The sequence below is a fragment of the Merops nubicus genome, unplaced genomic scaffold (genome assembly GCF_000691845.1).
Source record: "Merops nubicus isolate BGI_N331 unplaced genomic scaffold, ASM69184v1 scaffold27091, whole genome shotgun sequence".
NCBI classification, from domain to species: Eukaryota; Metazoa; Chordata; class Aves; order Coraciiformes; family Meropidae; genus Merops; species Merops nubicus.
Genome location: NW_008589378.1, coordinates 1 through 12,736, shown reverse-complemented (window position 1 = coordinate 12,736; position 12,736 = coordinate 1). Strand labels below are relative to the sequence as shown.

The 12,736-nt window shown below is 43.4% G+C and overlaps 2 protein-coding genes across 2 annotated transcripts in view; one reads left to right on the top strand and one right to left on the bottom strand.

The window, feature by feature from the left end:
- LOC103781870 (lipid phosphate phosphatase-related protein type 1) overlaps nucleotides 1-7,250 on the top strand; it is a gene marked incomplete at its 5' end in the record, with an annotated part of 12,292 nt that extends 5,042 nt beyond the window's left edge. The window contains 3 exons of the mRNA XM_008949593.1: nucleotides 2,707-2,883; nucleotides 4,868-4,999; nucleotides 7,024-7,250. Of these exons, the coding sequence (XP_008947841.1) occupies nucleotides 2,707-2,883; nucleotides 4,868-4,999; nucleotides 7,024-7,056 (342 nt within the window). The remainder of the gene's footprint in view (nucleotides 1-2,706; nucleotides 2,884-4,867; nucleotides 5,000-7,023) is intronic.
- A 4,804-nt stretch (nucleotides 7,251-12,054) lies between these two features.
- MRPL50 (mitochondrial ribosomal protein L50) lies at nucleotides 12,055-12,468 on the bottom strand. Its single transcript, XM_008949591.1, has one exon. It carries the CDS (start codon nucleotides 12,466-12,468, stop codon nucleotides 12,055-12,057), a length of 414 nt encoding a protein of 137 aa, XP_008947839.1.
- Between the last annotated feature and the right edge of the window lie 268 nt (nucleotides 12,469-12,736).

Genomic DNA, 12,736 nt, shown 5'->3' with positions numbered 1-12,736 from the left:
TGCTGAAAGTGTGAAACTCCAAATACATTAACGTGTAACAGGGAGTATTCTCCCATGTGGGTAACTCAAAGCACTATACCTGAGCGTGCTTCATCTCGTACCTGTAGGAAGACAGGCTTGTGTGGCTGTTGTGTGCGGCCAGGGTTTACAGCTGCCGCAGCAGGACTGCATTCCCACTTTAAAGAGATGGTGCTTTTCCCTTGGATGCTGCAAACCACAGTAGTGCTTCGGTGGGGAACAGGAAAGCAATCTGGCTCCCTCTTGCTCAGCTGAATTGACTTCTGATAAAAGAAATACACAGGGTGAAAGGATGAGTGTCAATTATTCACACTATGGCAATGACATTTTTTCCTGTTGTTTCCAAAGAAGAACCTTAACCTGCGTGTTTGCGATAGTCAGGTGCAGCTCAACCCAGCAGCAAAGGCTGGGGCAAGCCTGCCGCCTAGTGCTCATTGCCAGCTGTCACTGCAAGGCATCTGCTGCAGCCGGGGACCGAGGCTGAAAAACAAACCAAGCAGGAACGGCTCGAGTCGCCTACTCCCATTCCCAGTGCTATCACATGCCATAATGCTACAGTCTGTAAACTGAACTCACCTTTATATTATGTACTCAGTGGCACACTTAAGGGTAGAAGTCTTCAGTCCCCCAGGCAGCGAGCTGGCTAATTCAGGTGCTAAGGTCCAGTACTGCAGTTTCTTGGCAGATGGAAGTATAACTTTGCCTAGGTACGTGTCTGGAGGCAGTCAGATTTGTCTTCCCCTGGTCGTTTTCTTTGGCTTGTCCCTTTCCCTCCCAAGACGTGGCTGCTGCATCCCTTCCCTTCTTCTAGAATTATGTATTGTAATGGGTTCAAGGCTAACATTTTTAATGCTAGCCAGTGAGGTGAAGCCAGCTGTAGGGACATTTGATGGCCCAGTGTGGGAGAAGGGAATAGAAATATAGACACAGGGAAAGTTAAAGTAAAAAGTATGCACAATACAGCAGAATAAAGGAAGGCATATGAAAGGCAACAAACAGAGTGGCCTTAAGAATGGATATAATAATATAATAGTAAAATAACTGCCCATGGTTGCCAAATAGATGATGGAGTGCACAACAAGCTGTGCTGGTAGTTACAATTGGAAGCACCCTGCCAAGCCTCTGCAGGATTCCTTCACCACGGGCGCAGGAAACCCCCAAGGCAGCTTCACCCCAGGCAAGGCAGTGTAGGCTTGACCCCAGCCCGCCGGTGTGAGCCAGCATGCTGTCCTCAGCTGCTGCAGCAGCAACGAAGGAGAACAGCTCTTGAGGCCCCACAGTCCTGCAGAGTCCCACGCCGAATTCAGTGCCCCGTGGCAAAGAGTTCAGCACTGCTCTTCCACAGAGGTGAAGTCATCCTAGAGAAAGATGAGGGTTTTGACCTGCTGGCAGCACAATCAGAGATCCCACTTGTGGTGTGACTACAGATGTGATTAAAACAGTAACTATCTTCTTTACAGTCTTTTGTCCAGAAAATTAACAGAACTATATTTCTGACAAATGAAAAAGGGTCAAAATAGAAAATGTTTTCAGTTTTGGTGATTTTACTGTTTTTACAAGAGAATATACTACATATTTTTTCCTTACAAATAACATGGCACCTTTTGATACCTAACAAGATAGAGACACTTCTGTGGCTTGTAATCTTCCCATTCCCCAGAAGAGCAGGTGATTTTATTTTCACCGTGAATAAGATCTATGTTATGTGAGTCAGGTTCATTTACCAGCTGATTGGCAATAAGAATCAAATGAATTTTTCAAATGTATATTCCCGATTCTCTTTCAGGTATGGGAGGCAATGTGTCATCTGGAGACATATCTGGCAAACACGTCTGACATATTTGCTTTCCTTTTCAAAGCTCTGGAAATCATGCAGGCATCCATGGTTCCTTGCTGAAGAGGATTTCATTGATTTTTTTTGCCATCAGGCTTGGTTTGCTGGATCTTTGTAATATTGTGGTTCTGAAATTAATGACTGGCTGTTAATTGTGACACACATAGTTTTATTTGCTCTGTCAAAATGCATTTAAAATAAAATACAAACTGCCAGAAACATGTGGGGTTCATGAAAAAATACTCAGAGCACAGTGAAATTTCATGCTCAGGGATTACATTTTCAGGATTGACTTTGTTTTGAAAGAAATCTCTCTTGTATTCTGTCTTTCATTTCATCTTGCAGAGAAAATGTCTGGAATGGTTTGTCTTAATGTTATCTGTTTCTTAAACTTAACACCACTCAGGAAGCTGGAATGGCTGGTTTATGTGGGTGCTAGGCACTCTGTCACAGGCACATTACAGTTTCTGCAGGAGTATAAACATGAATTCTTGACTCCCTGTGCAAGAGTTGGGCCGTGTACCTTCAGTGTGCACGTTGGCTGGTGTGTGAGCCAGCACTTGCACAGGTTAGGCAGTCAGTAAAACCAGGCCTGTGCACACCAGCTCAGAAAAAGTCCAGTGTGTAAATGCAGTTGATGAGATACTTGCCATCCTGAAACATCATTTAAGAATATCTGGTTTGTTCTATTAAAAGTGTTCTCTGAATGACCTTAAACCTCTTCCTCCATTTCCTAATGCTTTTTTTTTTTTTAATGAATCATGGGTTTTATCACACCCTTGGTGATTTAGGATTCGTCTGGGTGGAAAAAGATGCAGAGCCCCCTTTCATTTTTGGCTTGCCCTTTGTTTCAGATGTACATCACAAGCACAATTAAAACAAAGAGTAGCAGGCTAGCCAAACCTGTGCTGTGCCTGGGCACCCTGTGTGCTGCGTTCCTCACCGGGCTAAACCGAGTGTCTGAGTATCGGAACCACTGCTCGGACGTGATCGCAGGCTTCGTCCTGGGGAGTGCTGTAGCTTTGTTTCTGGTAAGCCCATCAGTCCTTCCACATTCCTTCCAAAAATACCTCCGTTTAAAAAAAAAAAATAAATAAAAAATTAAAAATTAGTGTTCTTTTGTGGCCTGGCTGACGCAGTTGCTAAGGAATAATTCTTAGCCCATCCAGTTATAGATATCATCAAAGAAAAATCTAATATGAAATCAGGTTAATATTAATTAACAAGGCTCACATGATATTTGTGCATTATATGTATTCCAAGATTATTTTAAGTACTGTAAATGTTCTGTTTTGACCTGTCCTGGAAAATGCTTTAAAGATGGTGTACATTTCAACTAATGTCAAAAGCAGGGCATGCCTAATACTTCTTCTCTGACATCCCTTTGTTGCAAAACCCCATTGTCTGCCTGGTATCTGGCAAAAATGTAGGGTATAGGGTGTTGCCTGGGGCTCTAACCAGTGGTCCTGGTTCCCCATTTTCTTTCAGATCATAAAATAAGTGCAATAGAAAGGAAGGTCAGGACAAATTCCCTGGCAGACAAAACTACCTCCCTTTGCAGCACTTGGAGTTGAGATGAAATTGCTCACTATCTCATAGGATAAAAAAATGTATTTAAATGTACCAGAGTTCTTCCCACAGAATCTAGAACAACATCTCTTTGGACCTTGGATGTTACTTGCTCCCCTGCTGGCTGTGTGGTTTAAATGTTTTGTTTGGTGAGAGATCTCTTGCTGAGGGTTTAACCTCGCAGGAAGCATTCAAGGGGATTATCACTATTACCAAGAAATGTGTCTGGCTCCATTTAATCAAAATATGCTTCAAAATCATCCTCCGCATCACAACAGACACCTAATGTCTGTAATCAGGAGGGATTAGATTCCAAAGGTCCCTTAAATCTAGATTGTCCTCTCACTGATTTTTTTTTCTGCTCTGTACTTTAAATCAAAACAATAAACCTTCACACATAGTTTATTCCCACGTTCCCTTTAAATAAAAAGATGTCTGCAACCTCTGACCTGAGTCTCCTTGGCTTAAATTAAGTAATATGTCTAATTCCCACTGGGAAAGGCAGCTTAAATTCAGCCCATGCAATAAAAGAGGCAGTCACCCCATACATCTGGTCAGGACAGTCTGTGTGCTCTCAGTACCTGTTTCTAGCAGTGACAGGCTGCTCCCAGACACATTTTGGCCCCGCAGACCTTCTGCCACACTGCAAGTGTCACGGGCCGATTGCAGAGCAGTGCAGGCATCTCCCCAGACCATGGAGGGGAGGAGTGCTGTGAGAGTGCTGCTGCCAGCACGAGGCTGCAGCCTGCAGCTTGCTCGGGTCTAAAGAGCAGTGAAAAAGAAGAGTCAGCAAGGAGCTGGCTGCAGGAATCTCTCTGACAGCAGATGTGTCAGCTCCTGTATGTTTTGTTTTTTTTTTTTCCATTGTGCTTCCAAGCCCCAAACTGCCCTGTGCATTTCCTCTTATTAGCCTCACCACATGGCTGCAGTAAGTCTGGTCACACACAAGGGAAGGGATTGTGGGATAAAAACCGCAGCAGTTGTGCTTGAAGTATGCAGGAATGGTGCTAAATGACCTTGATGTCATCCAGATGTGAGGTAGATTCAGCCATCCAGTGAGCTGTTTTCACTGTTTGGAAACGACGGTCAGATTCTGAAGGGAGTATCTAGCCAATAAAATGCATCATCAGGATAGTCCCTGGTTCCGTGATGATAAAGCAGACATGGGAGTCTCTGCTGTATAAAACATAAAAAGGCTGAGAAGGATTCATCACCTCAGATTACATGCCAGATGAGCCCATTTACTGAGGTCGTCCACCATGCCAAATGATGTCTGTGAACACACTCTAGCCAAAGGCTGAGATGATGCCTTGAAACAACCCCCAGGTTAAGTTCTTTGCAAAAACTGGCAGTTGTGATACCTTGTTGGTAATTTCAGTAATTTTTTGCTGGAGGCAGAACATGCTGAGCTCACTTTGCTTTTTTTTTTTTTCCTGCATTACACAGGGGATATGTGTTGTCCATAACTTTAAAGGCACTCATGGAGCTCCTTCTAAACCGAAGCCTGAAGACCCACGAGGAATGCCACTAATGGCTTTTCCAAGAGTGGAAAGTCCTCTGGAGACACTGAGTGCACAGGTACTACAGATCTTCTCACTTAGACCATCACCAAGCACATTTTCTCTTATGGCAGAATGAAAACTCTTTGTATACATAACTACATAGGGAGCTGGTTTTGTTCATGATATTAAGCCCATAGAACAAAGTGAGTTTGTATCTGAAGAGAATTTGTTTTAAGGTGTTTGTTCCTTAAACTACAAAATGCTCTAAATCTTCTCCCTCTGTGTGCATCAAAAGCTAAAGAAGTTGGATTTTGCATGTCTCTGCAGATGGTTTGTGATAGCAAACTTTTGCTTAGAAAAATGGAGAATTGAGAAAAAAGTAAAGATAATTCTGTCTAATTCCACTTCAGAATGCTTTTGGGATGTCTTGAGGATTTACTCTAGCATTTGTAATCCTGAGAATAAACTGTGCAGTCCAGAAAAAATATTGCAGAGATTAGTTTTTTATCCTTATGAATGGTCAGTATCCTATATAAGAAGAAGGAATCATTTACTGTTTTCTATCTCTAGGTCATGAGAACAGAAGTTAATAGCATTCTTTCAAGTTCGAAAAAAAAAAAAATCCTAGCAGGAGCACCATTGTTGATGGTGTTTCTGTTAAACTGCTGACTTCAAATGGCTTTCGCTGGTATAGCTGAATGATACCAAGTCCTTTCAAAACAGAGAAGCAAATGCCACCTGCCAAAAAATTTCTTGGAACAGAGAGGAACTGCAGTTTATCAGTTACCTGAACTGCTCTGGTGTAATTTATTTTGTTCTCTGAATTGTACAAGGTTTATTAGATGGCCTCTTATTCCTGTGTACGTGGTGACTGTGGCAAGATCAGTAGCAGCTTTTGTTAAACCCTTTGACAAATAAACTGAAAACAGGAATTTAAAAAATGGAAAAGACACAGTTTTCTAATGGCTGGAGATATTTTGTTTAATTGAAAAGTCAGTTTTGGTTAGGCAAAGATTTGCTGGAAGACTTTTAACTAAATCTGCAGAACTGTGTGCAGTAAGTGTTCTCCTGCTGGACTTGCAGTCCAGAAGCTGAGTGCTACTTACACATATACCCACACTTTTTCCTGTATGACAAAAGGGCTGAAGAGGTGAAAATATTCATAGACTGTGAGGAAAATTTTGTCTAGTCAGCTATCTACAGCTTCTGGACTGTGAAGTGCAGGTGGGGAGGAGGCCTAGTAACTCGCAGTTGCTGCTGGTGTCCACTATGATCAATAAGATCGTTTTCTTTGATGCAGGGTACCAGTCTCTAAATGACCATACATCTACCATGAGGGAGTACATTGGGAAAAAAGTAATCCTGCTCTGAAGCTATTAGAAACAAGTCCTTGGGAGTGGCTGTTCATTACTGTTTCTTCAGATATAGGAGGTGCATTTGTCCTCTGTGCAGATTTCTGCATCTATTGCTTCCCTTGTTTTGTCTGGAACCCACACAAACACTGCAGATGCAGCACGATCCACAGATGACTCAGTACTGACACTGAAGTCCTGGACATCAGCTTACAAGAAGGTTAAATCAAGACTGTTTCCAACTAAACAGGACTTCTGTGTTGCTATACATCTGTGGCTGCGTGGGTTTAAGCTCTGTATGTTCTCTAGCATCAAACTGTGTAGGATCTACACACGTCATGTAGCCAAACCATGGTCACATGAAGCCAAACCATGGTCTTTTAGGCTCTTCATGACTGAGGACAGACCCACTGTGTTATGTAACTGTATGAAGTGCTTGAGCCTGAACTGACATCCCCCTGGACAGCTTCAAGTCCAGTTTGAAAGTCTCTGTTGAAAAAAGTCACACCTTGTTTTTTACTGACTATTTGTAGCCCAGAAGCAGGGCTTTAGTTCATCATTTCCCACCATGAATGAGCTCAGGATAGATGGCAGTCACATCTCCAATGGTCCTTTCATTATAAAGACCTACTTCAGCTGGGCAACAGGTTTTATTGGTGAAGGTTTTTCTCATTCATTTTACACACTAGGAGGTGTAAAAGCCGAAACGTATACCAATGTTCACGCTTTTGCCTTTTCCTCTTTGCAGAATCACTCTGCCTCCATGACTGAAGTAACCTGAGATCGAAGATTGGCAACTGAAGCTATTTTTTATTACCCTCCAGTACAGTACTCCAAGACACACAGTTACTAAATGTCTAACTGTGATGACCAGTATTATGTTATGTCTAGTTAGAGGCTAATGTTTTGTACTTTTTTTGTATGAGGAAGTGATGTAGCTTGCCCTGATTTTTTGTCAGCTTTAATATTATTATGCCAGAATTTAAAAGCAAAATGGAAAAAGAACAAAAAAAACCTTTTCTTGTTTAAAGTGTGCACTGAGGAACTACATCTATGGAATTGTTGATGTTGTTATGTGATATTTGTACACACTTTTTTTTCATTTTTGAATTTATATATCTTGAAAAAAAAATTCACTTTTACCTTTTCTTACCATAAGAAGTGCTTCTACCAGTGGGTCAGATTCTGATCTGAGTAAGCTCAGCATAGATCTGAAGTAATTGCATATATTTAATTCAGATTAAATAATGGTCATCAGGAATCTAAACTGAATGATAACTATCAACAAGTAGTAAACATCCATCCTTGATTCAGTGAGCTCCTTAAGCACTCCTTAGCATTATGGACTTCAGCTAGCCATCCAGTTTCCAGACCATGTGGCAGACTTGAAGTGTGTCCTTAAGCACCTTACTGAATCAAATCCTGATTGTTCTGGTGTGGGTGATTGTGCTAGTTATTGAAGAATAACTAAAACAGCATACTCAGTCTGCAATAGAGACAGACTGGACCTGAAAATTTATAGTAGTAGCTGATAGCATGTGAGCTGACTATATCATCTCCCTGGATCTCCGTTCCTCCCCAAGGCTCAGCTGAAGCTCCCGGTGGAACCTGGCTTCAGGAATCGACTATGGGGATATACAGCCACCACTGTGGAGCTGAGGCTGAGCAGTAAGTGTTTCATGACTTCATCATAGATTTGTGGGGTAACTAGTAACGCTAGTGCAAAGGAAAAATGACACCACTTCTCCAGTGGAGTGGCATTACTTGGCATTCAGATTGGCGTAACCAAGAAGCCAGTTTTGTCCCTGTGGTAGTTTCCTCCGAGGGGCCTTGACAAGTTAAAAAAAAAATAAATAAAAAAAAATCCAAACAAACAGACACGGTCTGTGGTAGCAGTCTGCATTTTTATAAATTCTGCCATACTGAATTTGTATCGAAACTGCTATTTTACAATTTTAAAACCTTAAAGAATAAAAGGACAGTTATGTGTGGGTGGGGGTTGGGGAGAAGAAGAAAAGAGCCCATTCACAATGGCTAGAACTGGGGCAAAGGCTTCATTACATGGCTTTTCACTGTTTCTACGATTTTCCTGCATCTCATCCTTCTAGCATGGTGATAACTGCTGTGTGTCTCCTTTAAAGAATGGAGCCTCTGTCTGTACTATTACTGGAATGTTTACCTCACATTTCCATGTTGGTTCTTCTTGGCTTTTTTTGTATATTTTTTCCAAAACAGATGCAAAAAGAAAACCAATCAAAAAACCAAAACATGTAGCCTGGTCTCTGTCATTTGCCAGTGAATCAAAGAAAATCTGGGATATCTCTTTGTGTCTGGTCTTGCGGTGTTTCATCCAGGCTGGTATTTTCTTCTGACTCTACTGATGTCTAATTCAGTCTTAAGAACAGAAGGATCAGACATGGGTCCTGCAGGCTTTCTGTGACCACAAGGAACCATCAATAGTGTTCTGGGTCCCCTACTATACCTTTGATCCAAATTCCCCAGGGAAAATTACTGCTGAATAAATCTGGCTACGTAACAGGTCCGTGTTCTCCTGTGCTGGGACAATAATGGCACATTAGCTGAGCTTTTCAGCAATCAGTACTGCAGCCAACATGCCCAGTCAGCAGCACCTAAGTCCACTCATACTGCAAAAGGTTGGCAGGAAGTTGAATTCTAAGACAAAAGCTTTGCATTCTGTACTCTGTTTTTTGCAGCTTTGGTCCCTGGGGTTGTGTGCTTCCCAAGTGTGCTGTTACCACAGGGTCAGTCTTGTGTTCTTGCCCAATATGTTCCACAGATTTGGTAGCAATGATATCTCTACTTATCCTCTGCCATGATGGTGCAGGCAGTCCCTCTGAAGGTGGAAATTGTGGGTTTGAGTTTCTTCGCCATCCTCCAGGCTGAAGAAGGATTTGAATCTTCATTTTCCAATTCCTGAGGGACTGCTTTGTCCATAGTGCAGCATGGTGAGAGGCAACTCCCTCCACTCTGAAATAAGCGAGTGAGCCCTGCTCTCCAGCAGGGTACTCAAGGACTCCTACGGCCAGGAGAGGTCTGCAGGCAGGTGCAGATCCACAGCAGTGAGCATGCTTCTGTGCAAGTGCCTAAATTCTGGATGACTGGTTCAAAGGAGCCAGACCTGTCACACACATTCACCATTTCCTCATGACTAGCTCTATGGCTTTTTTACCATTTTAGGTTTAGGTACCCTTAGCCTTTTCCAGTGGACAGAAAACTGCTTGCACAAGAAATTGCACATTTGCTTTTCCCAGCTACCCTTCTCTTCAGGAGCAAAGTGTGTCCACCTCCTGGAATCTGTGACCCAGTGAAAAAATCTGTCTTAAGGAAGCCTGCAGATTTCGTTTATATTTTCTTTAGTTCCTGTTCTGAGGCACATCGTTCTCTATGTGGTGTGTACAGTGAGCTTAGGCAGCTAACAGTGGCTTTTGTAGTCCAGTGTTGTGACCAAATGTGTAAAATAAACACATAGCAGTGGCCAGCTTTTCATCCTGAAGCTGGACCATCTCTTAAGATGGATACATGGCCCTTGGGCTCTGTGCACTTTCACGCACTTCAGGTAGGAGCCTGGCCTATGGCATATGACCGGTGGCAGTTACTGACCCCTGCTTGGGGGGGGTGTCACCCAGCTGGGTGGCCTCTCTCTGCCCCCCAGCCAACGCCCACCTGACAGGGAAGCAGCTCCCCGTGGAGCTGTTGTTCTGGCTCCTCCCAGCGTGCGGGTTGTGCCCCTTGGCTGTGCGAAGGCTCTGCAGTGTCACCCTCGGGACCAGGAAAAGCACCTGCCCCCACCTCCATCCAGTGCCTGCAAGGAGGGACAACTGGCACATCTCATCCATCTGCAAGTCAGCACTGGAAATAAAGTGTTCATCCTCCCCCTGACCCGAACAGACAGTCTGGGCTGATGTGGTGGTGCAGGACAGCCTCCTGCAGCTGGCTGTAGGTGCAAAGAACCTCTTCATAGTACACCTGAGCTTCTCATGCATGGAGACACTGGCCCTCCCAGTCTGGCATTCACCCTCTCTGCTAAGAAATACCCTGCTAACCTGGCTGCTTTACACTTTCATCTTCTCTACTGGCTCTGCCTGAAACAAATGAAGATCAGTCCTCCTGCAACTGCACGGGCAGAGCTTGTATTTATTTGCTTATTTACTTACTTACTAGTTGAATTAAATAGAAATTAGGTGCTTTTGAAAGCCCAAGGACAAAACAGTAAGACTTAGCCCTTCCATGGCACAGGTGTCCTGTGCAGGACTTTGTTCTCACACTTCTGCTTTTTCAGCTTGTTAAAAGCAGTTAAAAATTCTGCATTTCAACACCCATGTCTGATCTTCCTCTGTGTATCATCCCCTGCAGCTTCTTGTACAGGTGTGCTGGTGGAACTGTGAGTTTTGCACCCCAGAGGGACTGAATGTCCATTTGACCCCACTCGGACACATCAAACACCAGACACAACTGCAGTCGTGCTCCTTTTTTGCCTGCTCTATTTTTTCAGTCATCCACTTCTCACACTCTTCTGATCAGCCTGTGTGAGCTATGCATGTTACATAATGGGAGGGAGAGGGGAGCCAGGGCATGAGCAGAAAGCTCAGCTACCACAGAAAGTGGTTCTTTAGATAATGAGCACTGAGTAAAGAAAACCAGGTGTGAGCTATCTCTCCTTTTATGGCAGGACAGCATAATTCCAGGAGAAAAATGCTCCCAAACAGCCTCTGAAGCAGAAAACAGCACTTGGTGGATAAAGAACCTGGGCACTGTAACACAAAAGCAGCAGTTCCTAAGTGTGCTTCAGGTGTTAGTATCCTAAAAGTTTCCAGAAATACCACACATACAGAATCTAACCCCACTGTAAACTTCTTTTGTAAAAAATATTCTCAAAGTACAGCACATTTCTCAGACTGTTGCATTTTCTTATCCTCCTGACTTCACTACTTACCTCCTGTGGTTAAGATCAAACCTACATTATCACTTAAGTGGGAAGAAAAACTGACACACAGTTATTACACACTGTTCCACAGCTACAGAAAAACTAAGATATAACAAAAAATAACTAATAGCTATTAGAAGCAAAAGAACTTATAGAAATGGGGTCTTCCAACAAACATGAAAGAATTCTACAGGCTGCCTTGTTCACAGGTGTTTTTATGCAGCTGTTGGAGAATTCAGAGTTAAGATTTCAGAATTGCACTTGGCACCATTTTCATGTACTGATATTTTAAGTGGTTTTAAGATGGCACCTGTGACAGCTTTTAAAAACTTTTTTTTCTCACCAACTCAAGGAAAAAAAAGCAAACATAGAGATGCTGATGGCTTACAAGCCCCCTCCCTCCCCAGGAGCTTGCTGGCCCTGCTAGTCTTGATGGCTGAGCTAAACAGGGTTCCCAACATAGACAAACTGCACTTGCAGAGGCCCAGTACACAGTTCAGGTGAGGATGGGAGGTGTAGAAGGTGCAAGAAAGAAGTTGGGGAGTTGGTCCCTCCCTCCATATTCCCTCTGGACCATAGAACAGTTGGGCAGTGCAGTAGAGGCCAGAAGGTATACCTTAGCAGCACTACTGGCCACACCGCATCAGTGCTTCACAAGAAATTCCACTCTTTTTTCTCTATGTAATAAACAGAAACAAGGAAACCTGAGGACAACTAAATGAACTTTTATTAGAGCTGTTCATATACTTGGTTGCTACCACAATGAAAGGGCTCCTGATTTGCAGTCCTGCTTCAGGAACACAAGCAGAGCAGTGCAGTGCTTCATGGTGCAACTCACCGCTTCCAGATAATCTTCAGGTTTGGGGGCAGTTCTGCAGCACAGAGCTCATCGAACTTCGACACATCCTTCACAGGCGTGCTATAGAACTTCACGACATCCTCAACGCTGCGCATCAGGTGGAGCTGTGAATTGGGGACAGCGTGGCCAAGTTCTGCTGCCAGCTGAGCCAGAAGGCGATACTTTAACCTCTTTTCACTGAGGGGTGCCTGCTGCCAATTATCAGGAAGGGAGGGTCCAAAAACCTCCCTGACATGAGACTCGAGGTAGCTCTGTATGTTCTCTGGAGGAAGATAGTTTCTGCTGCGTGGTGGGGGACAGATCAGGCTGGGTTCACTTTTCTCTTCATGAGTTACTTTCTCTGCTTCTACTTCTTTTTCCTGCTTCCTGTTGACACCAGACAAAAACATTTTCAGTCTCTGGGCTACTTAAGAGTTGAGTCAGAGCACACTTCTGTTCATAGCCTTTTCACGTCAGACTCAACCCAGCCTGTGGACAGCGAACACATCCCATGGACCTGGCAGGTTCATTATGCAAGAGCAAAAGCACATCAGCTAGCCATTTGGTCTTACCCCAGATGCTGCTGCTGCACAGACTGTATCTACACCTAGCTTATTTTATTAGTCTGAACAGAATTTTAACCAAGTTAATGACTTGTTTTCCCAACTACAGCTCCAT

Bases quoted from the DNA above. Each gene is read 5' to 3' on its own strand.
- MRPL50 (XM_008949591.1), bottom strand. From the start codon at position 12,468: ATGTTTTTGTCTGGTGTCAACAGGAAGCAGGAAAAAGAAGTAGAAGCA.